At 34.8% G+C, this 17,836-nt stretch overlaps 1 protein-coding gene across 1 annotated transcript in view; it reads left to right on the top strand.

The window, feature by feature from the left end:
- Positions 1–17,836, top strand: part of LOC124369662 (histidine decarboxylase-like) — a 79,787-nt gene that overhangs the window by 19,462 nt on the left and 42,489 nt on the right. The window contains exons 8-12 of the mRNA XM_046827712.1: positions 477–547; positions 1,419–1,438; positions 11,365–11,463; positions 12,797–12,980; positions 16,815–16,976. Coding sequence (XP_046683668.1) covers positions 477–547; positions 1,419–1,438; positions 11,365–11,463; positions 12,797–12,980; positions 16,815–16,976 — 536 coding nt within the window. The remainder of the gene's footprint in view (positions 1–476; positions 548–1,418; positions 1,439–11,364; positions 11,464–12,796; positions 12,981–16,814; positions 16,977–17,836) is intronic.

Here is a 17,836-nt window from a genome sequence, read left to right as displayed (position 1 = left end):
AAGAAAGTAGTGCAAGTTTAGTGCTAGGATTTTGGATCGCCACACAAGCCAAGTTAAAGAAATTATTTATCAACCGAAATCACTTTGATCAAGAAACGTATGTAAGTAGTTCCACTTTCTTTATTCTTGATAAAATCTTCACACACACTCTTGGCCGATAAAGGCTGGGAACAGAGAACAAGATAAAAAATAAATTTACAGCATATAAATTTAATAATCAAATATTTCTGTAAACTCAGATTGCTTCCTCCCAATTCATTAATTTACTTTGTAGCAAACAATGGTAACCACGAGTCTTAAACCACTTAAGTTAATGATAAATAATGTGTAACTCTATATATAGAAATGTGTACTTTTCTATCCATAGTCAAATACAAATAATGTTCTCCATAAATTAACTGATATTAATTGTTTGAATTTAATAGTGTTCCAGTCTTTAAGACAAATCAAACATATAACCTAATCTTCTGTTGCAGGGTCAAGAACAGTGAGGCTCTCCACAGGACATTCAATGTGGAGCCAATTTACCTGCAGCACGAAAACTCAGGTATGCTTTCAAATCCCGGGACTACCTTAATGATCGATCAAGAGACGGTTTCAAATTAAAGCCGGTGTCCTTCAGATCCTTAGCTTTTTTGGGACCTTAGCACTTTTATCAGTATTGCTGACTTTGTACTCTACCGGCTCTCCTCCTTATTCTCTTTGATAAGATCCTCGAACATGACTATGGCCCGTCCTCTCGGGCAGAATGAGGTTGAAAATGAGATATATCGGCGTCTCTTTTAATAATAGCGCCGAATGGTCTAAGATTTTCAGTCCAAAAATTAGTTAGCACAAATCAAATGCTGTAACCAGAGCACATTCATCAGCAATGTTGAAACTTTGCTGTTCGAACTTATCCCGTTCTTCTGCTGGTTAAGTAACCCGCGCAGCTCTATAGCCCTCAGTGAACAAATAAAATACGTATATAATTGAGGACTGACCCTGAGTATTTAAGGTCTCCCTGATGTTGAATATCATATGTTTTATTAGTATGCAATCAAGCGATCAACCATACACTTAAAATTCGTTTTAAGATACAAACTTTATTTTCAACTCAAGGGAAATTGGATATATCACAATTTTGCAAAAACGAACTTATTTTTAATTTTCTGTGTAAACATTCTTCTCTAGTGACAAATAAGAGAACAATAAAACACAGTGGGGTAATTTACAAAACATACTTTATTTGAGTTCTGGCCTGTTTCTTTAAGAAACTTATTTTCAATGTATATAAAATATTCTTGAGAAATTAAAAATAAAACGTGCCCAACCATACCCATACTCGTATATTAACAACATCTTTATTTGGTCTAAGTATCGAGTTTTTAAAATAAGTTGGTTATTATTTTTCTCAAACTATTTATTGTATTTTCTAGGTCTAGCAATTGACTACATGGTAAGTAGGAGACTAATTAAACCAAACTTGCTTTTCAGCACTAAACAGGTGGTCTAACGAGGTTATTCTTTTAAGAGGAAAGACATTTTACTACAAATAGCAACATTAATTAATAGAACATAAATATAACAAGTAACACATAAATTCAGGGTCGCGGTGACAAGGGTATTCTTTTGCCCAATCGAACCTATTGTATCGTTAGACATAATAATAAACTGCATATACATGAATATAACACTTAACACGTAAATATAACACTTAACACATAAATATAACACAGTAACACATAACTTCAGGGTCGCGGTGACAGGGGTATTCTCTTGCCCAATCGAACCTATTGTATCGTAAGACACAATAATAAACTGCATATACATGAATATAACACTTAACACGTAAATATAACACTTAACACATAAATATAACACAGTAACACATAACTTCAGGGTCGCGGTGACAGGGGTATTCTCTTGCCCAATCGAACCTATTGTATCGTAAGACACAATAATAAACTGCATATACATGAATATAACACTTAACACGTAAATATAACACTTAACACATAAATATAACACAGTAACACATAACTTCAGGGTCGCGGTGACAGGGTATTCTCTTGCCCAATCGAACCTATTGTATCGTAAGACACAATAATAAACTGCATATACATGAATATAACACTTAACACGTAAATATAACACTTAACACATAAATATAACAAGTAACACATAAATTCAGGGTCGCGGTGACAAGGGTATTCTTTTGCCCAATCGAACCTATTGTATCGTTAGACATAATAATAAACTGCATATACATGAATATAACACTTAACACGTAAATATAACACTTAACACATAAATATAACACAGTAACACATAACTTCAGGGTCGCGGTGACAGGGGTATTCTCTTGCCCAATCGAACCTATTGTATCGTTAGACATAATAATAAACTGCATATACATGAATATAACACTTAACACGTAAATATAACACTTAACACATAAATACAACATAGTAACACATAACTTCAGGGTCGCGGTGACAAGGGTATTCTCTTGCCCAATCGAACCTATTGTATCGTTAGACATAATAATAAACTGCATATACATGAATATAACACTTAACACGTAAATATAACACTTAACACATAAATACAACATAGTAACACATAACTTCAGGGTCGCGGTGACAAGGGTATTCTCTTGCCCAATCGAACCTATTGTATCGTTAGACATAATAATAAACTGCATATACATGAATATAACACTTAACACGTAAATATAACACTTAACACATAAATACAACATAGTAACACATAACTTCAGGGTCGCGGTGACAAGGGTATTCTCTTGCCCAATCGAACCTATTGTATCGTTAGACATAATAATAAACTGCATATACATGAATATAACACTTAACACGTAAATATAACACTTAACACATAAATACAACATAGTAACACATAACTTCAGGGTCGCGGTGACAAGGGTATTCTCTTGCCCAATCGAACCTATTGTATCGTTAGACATAATAATAAACTGCATATACATGGATATAACAAATACAAATATAACACATACCTAACATATTTACATTCAAAACGACATACGAGTATTTTAGCATATTGTTCCAAAATGTATAAAAATTTTGTTTTAGATTCATTAGTTTGTAAAAGGATAATTTAACGATGTCTAATGTATTCAAAAATATCCTGTATACCAAAAATATGTGTGCTGTAAAAACCTTCATTATGAAAAGCAAACTTTAAACATTAATTTGGCCTTAGTTATAGACGGAATGCGATTGGAAACTGGTAACAATAACGTTTTTTCGAAACCTTTATAGACTGAAGAAAAATATGACCATTTTTAATGACTGTACGAATGTAAAAAATTTACATTAAAACGTAGAAAAATACTCATACAAACAGCTGTTTATTTTATTTCATATTTGTCAAAAATAGTCAGCAGCGCCGTCACAATTTTGACCCACTGTTTCTCATACTTTTAACATTTCAGTATAGCTCAGTTTTGATGGATCTCTTAAGAACATGTGCAATAAAATATTGACTTTATAATTTAATTTTAGTATGCACCATTAACTCAGTATAAAAAATGTAAGGTAGGTCTGCTTTCCTCTTTCAAGTTCACAAGTACTAAACACCTAAGTGTCTAACTCCTAATTGATTGTATTAAGCACGTTGATGTTTCGAGTTGAAATAAACATAAACGCTATTACAATGCACTTGTGTATGAAAAACACATGATCACTACAATTTTATTTTCTAACTATCGCATTTAAATACATAGTATAATTTTCCTGCAGAGTTTGTAAACAGTGTTCATTTTGAAAACATTTTAACAATTTCGTTTATATTTACTGTATCTCTCAGGTCCTATTAGGATAAATAAGTATACAAATCAATGCTGTAATTCCTAATTTTTTATGATTTACAATTTTTTAAAGTGGAAATTACATACAGACAAATATACTAAGCACTATTAGCAATGTAATATATATGCATATATAAAGAAAATGTATGTTCTATTTTTGATGTATGTTCATAAGAAGTCAAGTCACGTTTTTTCATTGTGGTTGCCTAATATCCGTCATTGTTCAGTGACATTTTAAAATTATATAATATAGTAGAATTAAACACAAGTAGTAAGTTTATTGATTCAGAAGTAGTTTCAGATTTTCCATTCCATTATTTCAAACATGAGAGATGTCATCATATACGAAACCAAGCCAACTATTGAATGTGTTGAGTTGCTAAATTTTGTCAAGTTTTCCCATAAAAGTTGGTGTATGAAGAAGTCAGTTTATCCCTACTGTACCTTTCGCTTGAATATAATTTTGATCTATAAACTTTAAATTTTTCATGGGCAACATCATATTAATTAAATGAGTGGTAAAATTAGAAGTAGTTAAGTATTTTTCGTTCTTTTATCTAAAAATTTCTCATTTGCTTCGACGCCCGCAATATTAGTGTAGTACGTAAACGGTAACCAATATTACTTTATCAGATGGTTCAAGAATTTCCAGTAATCTTTCCAAATAATTATTAAAATTTTAGATAGAAGGGTGACTCCATGACAAAAGGTTGTAGAATTTCTTCTATGAATGCGTAATTTTTGTCTGTGGCCTTAGGTAACACGTAGAATACAGGCGATTTTGGTTTCAAAGGTATCAAAGCTTTAATTATATTATTTTAAAGAATTTGTTAGCCATTTTCTAAGAGATATTCTTTTTGTTTTAGCACTAAAATCATTAGTTAGGTCTTTGTCCAAAATTATAGGTTTTCCTCGAGGTTGTTATCATCAAAGTATCTTGCAATTATAAGCAAAATTGTGAAATTTGAAAGTGCTCTCACCCTTTTGCATAGAAAACCAGGGGCTTGGTATTACGTTTTACCAACTGAAGTTTCAATATAGACATTCTTTAGTTCTCTATGAAATAGTATTATTTGTCAAGGGATATTTTTCTAACTTCTCGTTGACGTACTTTACCCAACATACAATTGCTGATATGTATAGTGCAATCAGAAATAAAATTTTCTGCAATTTACTGTGGTAGCTAATTTTATAAGACGCTTCGAATGTATTCTTATATTTCTTTGCAGATGAAAAATAAAAATTAAGGCCTTTAGTTAATCTTTGAAATAAGTAAATTTTGTTTGTGTTTGGATTATTTGTATCCAAATGGCCCATTAACATAGTCGGTTTCATACTACCATTAGGAAAAGTCCCTCCATTCAAGGCGCAGAATGGTATTTGATAGTCATCATCACCCATATCTCAAGAATACATCAACACATTGTCTTTTCATCACGTGTGGACCACGCACACACACACACACACACACACACACACACACACACACACACACACACACACACACACACACACTGACAGTTCAAGGGTTCATTACGGCACAATATAATAGTTTTAAAATATCGATTTCCACCATTGCTGATATTTTCTTGCGTACTCAAAAAACACCCTCTTGCATACCCCAAGAGGTACGCGTACCACAGGTTGGGAACCGCTGGACAAGATTATAGGCTGCACATTTACACTTTAGCTGATCATGTTTTACGACGTTGTTTTTACAGTTTGAGGGAAGGATCGGCGCCGGGTTTAGATGGAGCCTAGACTGATATCCTTAAAAGCTACTTTAGTAGTCTGTGTACACCTGTTTTGCATATTGTTAATGTAAGCATTACATCAGCTAACTTTCCAGACTGTTAAATTAGCAAACGTTATTCCTCTATATGAGTCAAAAGAAATTACCAATTAACAATTTCAGTCCTACCTCGCTGTGGAGAGTATTTAAGAAGACAATTGAGAAAATCGTAAAAAATAGAGTAGTTTTTTATCTAGAAATAAAAAATATTCTTAACGAGCGTCAGTATGGGTTTCGATATGACAAAATGTATCCCATGCGTTTATAGATAGTTAACTATGTAATTAATTTCAAATAGGGTAAATCCGGTAGAATTTACCGCATATGGGACAGACTACGCACCCTCTCTAGTTTTCCTGTTTGCCGCCAGAGTGTGTTCAGATGCGCACTGTGGTTGGGCAGTAGACGGTTATTTACTGTCAAAAGTGGTTTTGTTTTGATCGCTCAAGTTTTACGCCAGGTCTAATGGAATTATTGAGGTAAGACCCTGTTTTCTTCACAACATCTTTTTCAGCATTATGTTAAATTAGTAATATACGCCATACTGCCTAGTTGTTTTAACTGTGTAAGACATTTCAGCAACAGTTGATTGTGTTAGGAGTGTATCAACCTCTTTCCGGCCATCTTGGTCGACAAGGCTATGCCGTTGATGGTACGGCATCTCTCCCGTACAAATTGAGATACATGCCGCATTTTTTCTTAGGGGATATTTGCCGCACCTATCAAATAACAGTTTTAACTTTAAAATTTTTTAAACATTATTTTATTACTTTTATACTTATCTTTGCTCCATAAAAGAGTATTGATATAAAATTGAGGCATTATTAAATTTAAAAATGTTATAAAATATTTAAAAAAACTAACTTTATATATTTTTCTATTCAGAAACAATTGAAAATTAATAAATGTATAAAGGATAAGAATGAAAACTGTGATTATTTACAATAATTTATTTTAGGCCTCATGCTATGCCAACCTTCTTCAAGAGAATACCGGGGATTAAACCTCGTGGCCTGTGGGATCCGGAGAGGTTGAAGGAAGCTATAACAATGATTCAAGCAGGAGAAATATAGTTTCAGGTGACAGAAAGATACTATGCGGTACCCGCTTGAACTTTGAAAAAAAAACGATTGATAATGGTAACACCAATGCTGCTAGCCATGCCCCTACAGGTAGGTCGTTTTTAATGTTACACAAGCCCAGTTTTGGCAGGCGTTATTAGTTAAAGTTATAAAATGTCAAATGTTACACAGCCCATCAACATGTATGAAAAAATCTCACTTTATAAACTCTCATTGACCACAGGGTACAATATAACCGCACTAAATCATGTTGTGGGATTTCAGGTAGCCTCAGGTGTAAATGAAGAAAGGCTCGTGAACCTCATAAAAAACTTGGTGATGCTGGATTTTGTCCTGATCAAGAAGCTTTGATGAAAATGGCATATGAATTTTTGCAGTTTACCTGGGTATTAGCCAAAAATTCAACAATGAAAAGAAGATTGCTGGATATGATTGGCTTTGGAGTTTTATGCATCGAAATCTACATCTACCAATCAGAAAAGCAGAAGGATTATCAATAGCCAGAGGAAGAGGACTTGGTAGGGAAGCAGCAGACACATTTTACAATCTCCTACAGAGAGAAGTTGATCGATATGAACTCCAAAAATAAGCCTCAGAGCATTTTTAACGTGGATGAAAGTGGAATCCAACTCATTAATAAAGTGGGAAAGGGTGCATGTTGCTAAAAAGGGAGCAAAGGTAGTTAATAAAATTAGTTCATTAGAAAAACGGTGACACGGTGAGTTTAGTGGCTTGTTATTCAACTGAAGGTAGATTTCTCCTTTTAACGTTAATCTACAAGGGGAAAAATCAAAAACCTGAATTTCAAGATGGACTTCCTGCAGAATCCACAGTATTTATGAACCCAAAGTCACGCACACATCAATAGTGAGCTATTTAATAAATGGGTTGAAGAAGTGTTCCTGCCCGAAAGGCATAAGGAAGAAACGCCTTGATTCTGAATGGGCATTGCTCCCACGTTTCTTCTACCACGCTCCTTGAACTTGCTGAAGGTCAAGAAGAAACTCTGGTCAGCCTACCGCCCCACACAACACATGCTTTACAGCCTGTACATAAGGCTTTATTCTGCACATTGCAAGGTTATTTTAAAACTGCTAGCAATACCTGGGTTGAACAACATGTTGGCCGCTCATTTACAAGGTATCAGTTAGGCCCTTTGATATGTGAAGCATGTGGGAAAACAGCATCAGTAGGAAACGGCACAAGTGGTTTTAGAGCTACTGGCACTTTCTCTTAAAAAATATATTCTTCTAGACTACTTGCCAGATTCTGAAGACAGATGTACTCAAGGTCAATTTTAAAATTGTTTAAGTGTTTCAAATTCTTTGAAAAATGGGCCCAAACCTGAGTTAATCCATTAGATGTAAAGACAACAACGAACCCAAATCCGGAGGAACAGCTTCTTGAAGATTTAAACGATGCCAAGATCACGCAAAAACGAACTAAAAGAACAAAGAAGGAAGCCATTCATGCTTACTTCAAAGGACAACCGGGCACATCTGAAAAAGAAGCTCAACGAAAATACAGGCTAAAGGCGAAAAGAGGCTAAACAGGCTACAAAAAGAAAATTATACTATACAGCTGATGCCAAAACCTTGATTCTAAAACTATAAAACCAAAAAGGTCATCCATGGACATATGCAAGGAAAGCGATGAAGTTTATGAAGAGAACACAAAGTGTGACTAGCTATGTTGTGAATCATGTAAGTTTGGCTGCACGATGACCGTAATGCATTTTTGATCATTTTTGTGTTGACTGTGGAAGGGAAAACAAAAACAAAGATAAATTCCTTTGAATAGGCCTATTAATACGATTTGAACATATGTTGTACATGAAACATTGAAAACATGTTATAATTTGATTTTAAAAAGTAATAAAAATAGATTGATTGACTATGCTATGTTTTAGTTTCCACCTTAAATTATAATTCTCAGCAAGCGGCATATCAACCGTGGTGCGGCAAGTTTCTCGGCGTGTAGGTACATACGCCGCATTACAATAGTTTTTTAGGTGTTAAAATATGTGTACAAACGTTGACTTCAAAATAAATTAGTTTGTCTATGTGTTTAAAAAATACTAACTAAAAAAATCTTCTTTATATTAAATAAATTAATAATGTGCGGCATCTCTCCCGGATTTACCCTAGGCACCATCCAATCTTGATGTCTTTTGGTCTTAAAAATCGATTGATTCTGTTGATCGTTCGAAATTGTTGAAAAAGCTAGAAACAATCGAAGTACATGCCAACGCTCCCGCATGGATGAAGGGTTGTCTAATTGTGTTAATCACGATGGTTGTATAATTATGCGGTACCAGCAGTGATGTATTGCCGGTGAACTACTGAATGGTACATGACAATAATCTCGGGCCTATTTTATTTTTAATTTATATAACTAAAATATCCAAGTTATTATATTTTTGGAAAATTATTTTCATTTGCCGACGACACTCTTATGTTCCTGAAGGAAAAGACAGCCAGAAGTACGAGGAAAATCGTTACACAATGTCATGATGGTAAATAAATGGTTAGATAAAAAATTCTATATTTTAATATATCGAAAACTAAATTCATGCCTATCCTTGTAAGCACAATATGTATGCACAAACTCTTAATGCATACTTGTAATAAGTTTCAAAGCGTAAATTGTGCAGTAAAAAGTGTCAAAAAGGTAAATTTATATAAATATTTCGGTGCATTTTTACTGTAAGAAAATGGACTCATCAGATCTAAATATGTTAAAATATGGTTAGGAAACTTATATTTGCATTCAGGCAAATGAATGGAATTTTTAAGAATTGAGAAAATAAATCGGCTTATTTTGCTTACGTTAGGTATGTTATCATTTTGGAATTTTAGCATGAGGAGGTGTCTTTAGAAGTGTCCTTGAGACATTGAATGTTGCCCATAAATTTATGTTGAAGATGGATTTTTAAAATGCAGACGAACCCCGAGAGACATTGTCTTTTTGAAGCTTATACATTGCAATTACTCCTGTAAGAACATTAGCGCTGCTTCCGAAGTGACAGTATATTCTGGATGGGTAAGGTTAGTGGGTAGGGGGTAGGGGCCGCCTCTTTTCGAGATCCATGAGGAAGAGTTAGGGCACCAATCTCAAAGTCATGTCCCCCTGGAAAAAGGGAGGCCAGCTCTGAACTAGCCTCTCCAGTCAAAGCAGGCAGAGGGTGGCACACCCTTGTTGAGGCTAGCAAGAACATCTGATACTTAGGGAACGAACTCCACCAACTCCAACAGTCATCACCCACAGTAGGCTAGACCTTATCGACTTGCCCTTGCAACCCAGAATCTCGACATTTGCGGTTAGTGATGTGCCGCTCCTGGACATCCACAAGGTTACCCAGATTTAAGTGACACATCGGTTTTTGCTGTGTCCAGTGGTAGGTTCAACAAGAAAGTATAAAACTGCCAGAAGTGATCCCTGCTGGGTGCACTAACTGTTAGAAATCTTTAAATTAAGAATTTATTAATTGGCATATACAAAATTACAATAACATTTTCAAGTAATTCCTCATTCCCATAAGTGAGCTTCTTCTAGAATGGGAATTACCACGTTACAATTAAATAATGGTTTATCTGCAACAAATTCTTATTACATTTCTCATATTATTTATGGCAAGTTATAAATACTTCACTTAAAATGATTGGAATCTCCTCCTCTTTATACTTTTGAAATCCACGTCAAGCATGAGTTATTGAGATTAGGTGTTTGAAGAGGCTGGCCTTCGATTACCAGTGTGTTTCACTTGACACTTGCACCACCAGCTTCACGCCTTTTCCGGTTGATATGGGCCAAGAGTGTAAAATCTTGCAATATTAGTAACATAATCAAACATTTAATCTCACAACATGAAGACCATATATTTAGTTTTTTCTTTATTTTATACTTTTAAGATAATGAAAGAGTGTACTAATAAACTTTATTTATTTATGATATTGTAAATGCGTATATACATTGACACGTCAGGTCATAATATTTTATTAATGCAATACATCAGACCCGCAGAGATGCACTTATGTCTGTAGATTCCCAATAATGTTATACATGCTATCGTACTACATATTAAACATTTAACTTAATTCAAGCAGGGCCGTACTCCGACCGGTTTTTTCGGACAATTTTACCGGGGTCCGAGCTTTCAGAGGGTCCCCCACATTTGAATGGACCGTGTCGAAAAAGCTGAGTACGGCCCTTCATACAAGCACAACAAGTGATAAACAACTAAAAAAATGTCCATTCTTTTTCTTATATGTTCAATCATAACTTAATTTGAAAAGCTTTGAAATTGTTAGTTAACCATTCATTTATTTTGCACACCATTATTACATATTCATTACCTGTGTATTTTATTCATAATTTTGATAACGTTTTAAGTAATCTTTTAGACTTGTTATCCATGAGCCTTTCGGTTTGTATCATTATGTTATTTATAATATTGAGTATATTTGGAACGAACAAAATCATATCTTCAAATAATAGTTTCAATTCCCTTCCATGTTGTTGTGGCAGTAGCTGATAAGATATAGCAACTAATATTGAAAGATCAGTACTACGAGTTTTTTGCCCGAAAAAATGATACTACATGTCCAAAAACCACATTAGGACTGATTAATACTTAGTACTTACTAAAGTTGTTGTTACAGCACTGGCAAGTGGGGCTGAGTAAGCGGTTTCGAGCTCTAAAACTGTGGTTCGTGATTAGGAGGTATGGAATCACCGGGCTCCAGAGCCACATCCGTGAGGTGAGACACAAATAGATATCTCGTATTGCATGTTTCTGTGCTCCTGGTATTAGCTGTTTATGTACTCCTGGTATTCCCTGTTTTTACACTCCTGGTATAAACTGTTGCTGTGCTCCTAGTATTGGTAAACCCATGTTTTTCACCATTAGTTGTTGGGTTTTATATTTTCAGACCTTTAGATGGGATTATTACCAGTCAAAACACGCGTTTCTTTTTGCTGAGGAGAAAGCAATTTCAGGATAAGCTTAGCAGAAGCCCGTTTCAAACCCAAATTATTGGTCAAAATTCGTGATATGTTTTGATATCCTCTACAATTAATAGATCTCTTTCTGTCACTAATTCCCACACTTCGACTGGTCGTGGATCTTTACCACTGCTCGACGTTTGATATGTTCATCTTCTTTTAAACGTTTAAACCACTCATAAGTGCGCACGACCAATGAATGCAGTCACCACTAAACGGCCATGTTAACTTGTAAGTTCTGTTTAAGTAACTTCAAACATGTTACAACACTTGATAAAAGGTTTTTTTCCGGACATTTACCATCATTCAGTGATACAAAAAATCTGTAATACTACGTTTCGAGATTTTAAATCCGATCTCTTTCTCAGATTTAGATTAGAAGAGTAAATTGGAAGAGTAGGTAGAAAGTACAACATTTAAAACACACAATACTCTTAGACAAAGTATCGTAAAAACAGAAACCAAAAAATGTCACACAGGGATTCCAAAAACTGTGTTTACAGTATAAAATGTAGTTGCAATAGGGAATACACAGGCGAGACAAAAAGACCATTAAACGTAAGGAAAAAGAACACAAAGAAAACACAAGACAGGGTCTAACAGAAAAGTCAAAAATTGCACACCATTGTTGGTCCGAAATCCATCATATGTATTGGGATTATGTATTGGGATGAAGCCAACATCATTTCTTTAAAAGGAAATTAATAGAGGCAACATACATTAAATTGGCAGACCAACCAATCAGTCAACCATCATTCGAGATTAGTACTTCGAAAACACGTGGCTCCAGATTCCAGGAGTCAAGTCTGTGGCAATATCAGATTTCAGACGCTGCACTGATTGTACTTCAGACAAACGTGGTCCCAGATTTCAGGTGTCAGCATGTGACAGTATTAGATTTCAGACACTGCACTGAGCGGAATATAAAATGTATATAACTTCAACATTCATATTGAATCAATCCTTCTCACCAAATATATGAACATTAGAACAACAACATTAATTCATAATATCAACTTTGAAAGAATTTCAACTTTTTTCTGGAACTAGGGATGTTGCGCAAGGATTAATAGATTTTTTGTTGTACAGGGTGTTCGTCTGGCACAGAACTTCGAGGCTCTTGTCCTTGCAGATCCTCGCTTCGAGGTTCCTGCCCCCCGCCACCTAGGGTTGGTTGTCATCCGACTCAGGGGAGAAAATCTGCTAACAGAACGTCTCTTGAAGAGACTCAACTCTCGGGGCAACATCCATTGCGTGCCTGCTCTACTGAAAGGTATAGATTACGGAGGATGTTTAAAATCGCACCTTATAGTATTTGCAATACCCACTTCGAATAGCAGCACAGCATAACTGTTTGTGTTTTCATAGTGTTTCCTAAGCATGTTGTATATAATCGTTGCTTATTAATTAAATCATAATACTGGAAAATTAATATTAATGTATTCCAACAGGCAATGATCATAATTACAAACATCTTTGAAAATACCCAGACCACATTATTTTTAAGTATGGAGGCAAACTATATACACAAAAACAAACAAAAAAGTTACATCACTTCAAATCTTGTAAATTTCTATTGAGCTACTCTTTGTGGCGTCTAACAGTTACCTATATATCTCTTATCTGTTAAAGTTATGTTACATGGTTATTTGCAGTCTTAAGCTAAACATTTACTGTTCCCTTTAAATTAGGGTATAAATTATAATTTTTTGGATTGTTAGAATTTTTCGCCCACTCATTTTTATTAAAATATAAATAAAACAAATTAAATCTGTTATTTATATTAAATCCTGTAGTTATCAATGTAGCTTCTATGTAAGACATTTAGCATACTCGTTTTGAGAAACAATTACTTGTTATGTCTTTCCAAATATTTAAAGAATGTCTATCAACTTTATAGAATTGGGAAACTAATTACAAAATTTAGGGCTATTGTATCTAAACAAGTGTTTGAGAAAAAGAATTCTCAAAATTCTACGAATTATGTGCCTAGTCACATACTAAAAGTTAGTTATACCTGTACTACCACTTCCCACATAAAATAACTTTAATAACATTTTTAATTCCTTTAACAAAAAGTAAGTTATCGTTTTGAGACAAAATTCATTTTTTTCAATTTTTTAAGGGTTTCTCTCAACTTTATACTGTAGGTAAATTGATTAAAATGTAGGGCCATTATACCTAAATGAGCGATTGAAAAAAGACACACTTTCGGAAGTATAAACATTCTACGACTTAAAAACATTATATATTTCTTTAAAAAGGAAACGAACCTTTTTAGTTTGTATAAAATTATCCTGGAAAGTGATTTTGACTTACTCTTAAATTTTCTCTTGAATATTTAAATTTACCAGTAAGCTACTCGTTTATGTAACCTCGAATCACTTAAAGCAGAATAGTCATCTTAAAAGTGCTTTTGAACTAAAGATTTCTTTAAGTACAATTTTCTAATGGGCGATCCAAAACACGAATAAATGCTGCAATGCAAACATCCAGATAATAATGCAATTATATTTGCTGTAACTGTATTTATATTTAACTTGATAACCGTTATTTTGTTATCTACATAACAAACTACTCCTCCGGATCTATAAGTCTAATTACAACAATTATGAATATTATAACCTTACATTATCTAAGATTCACCCTCCTCAGCACCAATCCAGGTGTCACAAATAACAATTATACTTATATTTTTCTTTATTTGGTTTAGTTCTCTAATGTTAGGATCAAAAATTGTCCTCGCGTTTCTTGCATTAGTACATGTTATGAAGAGAATCATCAATATATTTTTTAGTATATAAATCGTAATGAATAAATAACTTACCATACATGTTTACTACTGCCATAAAAATTAAGGATAATAACTTCAATAATCGCCCTAACAACAATTAAACATAATAACCTTATTTACATGTAAAAATAAATAATATACTTAATTATAATGCTAAAACTTAAACGATGTAATTAAATTACATAAACAAAAACTCCTCCCAATGAACTGTTCGATGTCTTCCATGCAGATTATTTTTTTCATAGGTTCTCCGGGACTCTTCCGGGTAAAAATTCTTACACCTCTGGACCAGGAAAAGGCGTCCTTTACACGGTCCTTTACCCTTTTATCTTCAGACAAACATGACTTCAGATTCCAGGAGTCAAATCTGAGACAGTGTCTGATACAAGTCGCTGCAATAAAAGGAAGGTGAACTGGAGCTAAACTCAAAATTCATATTTTTTACTTAGGACGGGAAGCTGAGGAAACTTTTCATTGCACTTAGTCCTGAAAGGACCCTTCCCCTTACTTCCGGAGTGAAATGAGATTTAGGATGAGTAAGGTTGGAGGTAGGGGCCGCCTACCCCCTCGAGACTCAGGAGGGACCGCGAGAACACTCTTAGTCATGTGACCTTGGAAGAAGAGGAGGCTATTGTCACCTCAGTTCCACTTCTGATTATTCCAGCCAAAGCGTGTAAATCATTAATCCCCCATGTTTAGGTCAGCAATAGCATTAAAGCTTCCCTCCCCCACCAGGAGTAAACTAGACCTACCGATCATCTTCTTCGCCCCAATATCTCGATGTTGTCGGTTAGTGGTATAAGCAGCTCCATACTGTTTCCAACATATAACTGACACATAAGTTTTTGCTGTACTCAGAGTAGGTTGCACTGTACAGCAACCTGTAAGTGTAAGGTATATTCACCAACAAGACGTGAATATACCTGGAGATATTATCTTATTTAAAGCAACTACATCAAGGATAAAAATGACAAATAAACAATGATTTAAGATTCCAGGAGTCGACTCTTTGGTAGTGTCGGAATTCAGTCGCTTCTATAAGCCGAAGGCAATATGTAGCTAAACTCAACATTTGTAAATAAATACAAATTATATCAATGTAATATTATATTTATTATGTTTGTTATTTATTATTCTCAGAAACAATACCACAGTAATAAGTTTGATTAAACGTGGTATCCTGACATATTATAGTCAGATTGACACAATACTTAAACGTTCAGGCACACCCTGTAAATACAGTTAAGAAATGGTAATATATGGTAAAAGTAATTAACTTTTATTCTTAACAAAATGTAGTGTAATGACATATTTTTATGAAGTATTGCATGCACCATGTTTACGTTTAAAACGCTGAAAACCCACCTTCAACCCAGATGATTATTTTAGAGTATTTTAAAAGTTTGAAATAATTTAAATAGTGAGTTCTTGGGACAAATTAGGGGTTATCGAGAAAGAAAAGTGTTGCAGTTTTTTCACTTGGGGCAACAAGCTAGAAACCTCTCTGCACTTTGTTAGCACCTTTGAGCTTGCTTCCTCCGCAGTCGACTACACTTATCAATCCAACCTTCCTTCCCTCTGCCAGGAGGGTTCACTTCTGGCTAGTTTATACCGTTCAGTTTACATCTGAGCAACCTTTTGGATGTCCTGTAGCGTCACTATCCGAAAAGTCAAGATATTGGGTGCAAGTGTAGTTCGATAGGTGTGTCTATTGCGGGGTATGGCTGTTGGAGTTGGTGGGGGCTCCTTCAGTGTTAAAGGCAGTTGCTAGTCTAGACACAATAGCGTGCCATCCCCTGCCCGCTATGACTGGAGAGCCTGCTACAGAGCTGGCCTTCCTTTCTTCCAAGGAGTCATGACTACGATGCTCAAAGTCCTTCCTCGTGGAACTCGGCAGGATGCGGTCCTACAACCACCCTTACTCATCCAGAATATCCTGTCGCTCCAGAAGCAGTGCAAAGGTCCTTTTAGGACTATGTACCATTTCTAAGCGTCTTTTCCTAAGGGAACAAAAACCCTTCCACCCCAATATATCGATATTTGCAGTTAGTGTTGTGACGCCCATGGTCATCCACATTGTCGCATATAAGTGAACCAGTGCAGCTTTAATTCGAACGTATAACACAGCCAGATGTGAACCTTTGCAAAAGTGTTGCAGTTACTTGGTATGATCTCTACATAACGTACCCGTGGTCTGCTTTATCCAGTATAAAAAAAAACAGTTGCTGAAACATAAAACACTACACATATAGCTATTTATAACGCCATTCACGTGACATTTAGCTTCATTCGTCACAATCATGTCTGTTGCAGGAAAGTACGTGATAAGGTTTACAGTGACGTCGAGCCAAACAACCCTGGATGACATCATGAGAGATTGGATGGAGATCAGGAGCACCGCAAACGAGGTCATCGCCGAGAGCACCGACCTCGCTCCGCCCTCCGTCATCTCCTGGCACAAAGTTCCATTAGGAGGTACAGCACCTTATTGCTGTAAAAACTTTAATTTCTTAGTTACAGTTAACCCGTATAAATGTGATTAGTAGAGGTGAAAACTTTACTGAGGTAATAAAAAGATTGTCTCCATTAGAGTAATCGATTGTGTTAGAAGTGATCGCGAACAATATAACCTTCAAAGTGCCCTCCGACCAATGCAGTAGACAGACTTAGCAGCACTCTACTGGACCAATGATTGATCAAGTAATGTGATTAAAAGCGCGACCACATGATGTGATCATATCCGAGTGCTATTACAGTCACATCTCCTTTGTGTGAGTATTGGTTGTAATCCCTGGAACCAAATGTACGGGAGCATTAACGTGACATAATTGATTTTGTAAAATATGATATAGTTTGTTTAGTGAGTATAAAGGAACGAATTGCTATAAATTTAAATAGACTCTTACGAGACAGATAAGAAAGTTAACTGCTAGAGATGGCTTCTTAGCACTAACTTCGTCTGGTGAAATAAGGCATTATTTCCTTTTTTTTACTTTTTTCACGCCAACTATTAAAATTTTTAATTCGGCGCCCTTACTTTTAATTCGGAACATTGCCGTTTATTGTGGGGCTGGTATCGGTAACACTGCAAAGCAGTGGCGAGTCTTAAGTTTTTTTTATTAGTCTTAAGGTCTTAAAGTTTTAATTTTTCTTTTACGAAATTTATTGATATTTATTAAAATGACAGGATAACCTTGATTTAACTTAAATAAATATAAAAAATAATTATAATGGGGTAATTTTAAGTTCTGTTTTTGCTAGCTTTAAATATGGCATAAACTTACTTGTCTGTTACTAAGCCTTTTCAAAATCTATACTTGTCCGATCAAAAATAT

This window comes from Homalodisca vitripennis, chromosome X (genome assembly GCF_021130785.1).
Source record: "Homalodisca vitripennis isolate AUS2020 chromosome X, UT_GWSS_2.1, whole genome shotgun sequence".
NCBI lineage: Eukaryota > Metazoa > Arthropoda > Insecta > Hemiptera > Cicadellidae > Homalodisca > Homalodisca vitripennis.
Note: the sequence above shows the minus strand (reverse complement) of the source record. Positions and strands in the feature narration are given on the sequence as shown.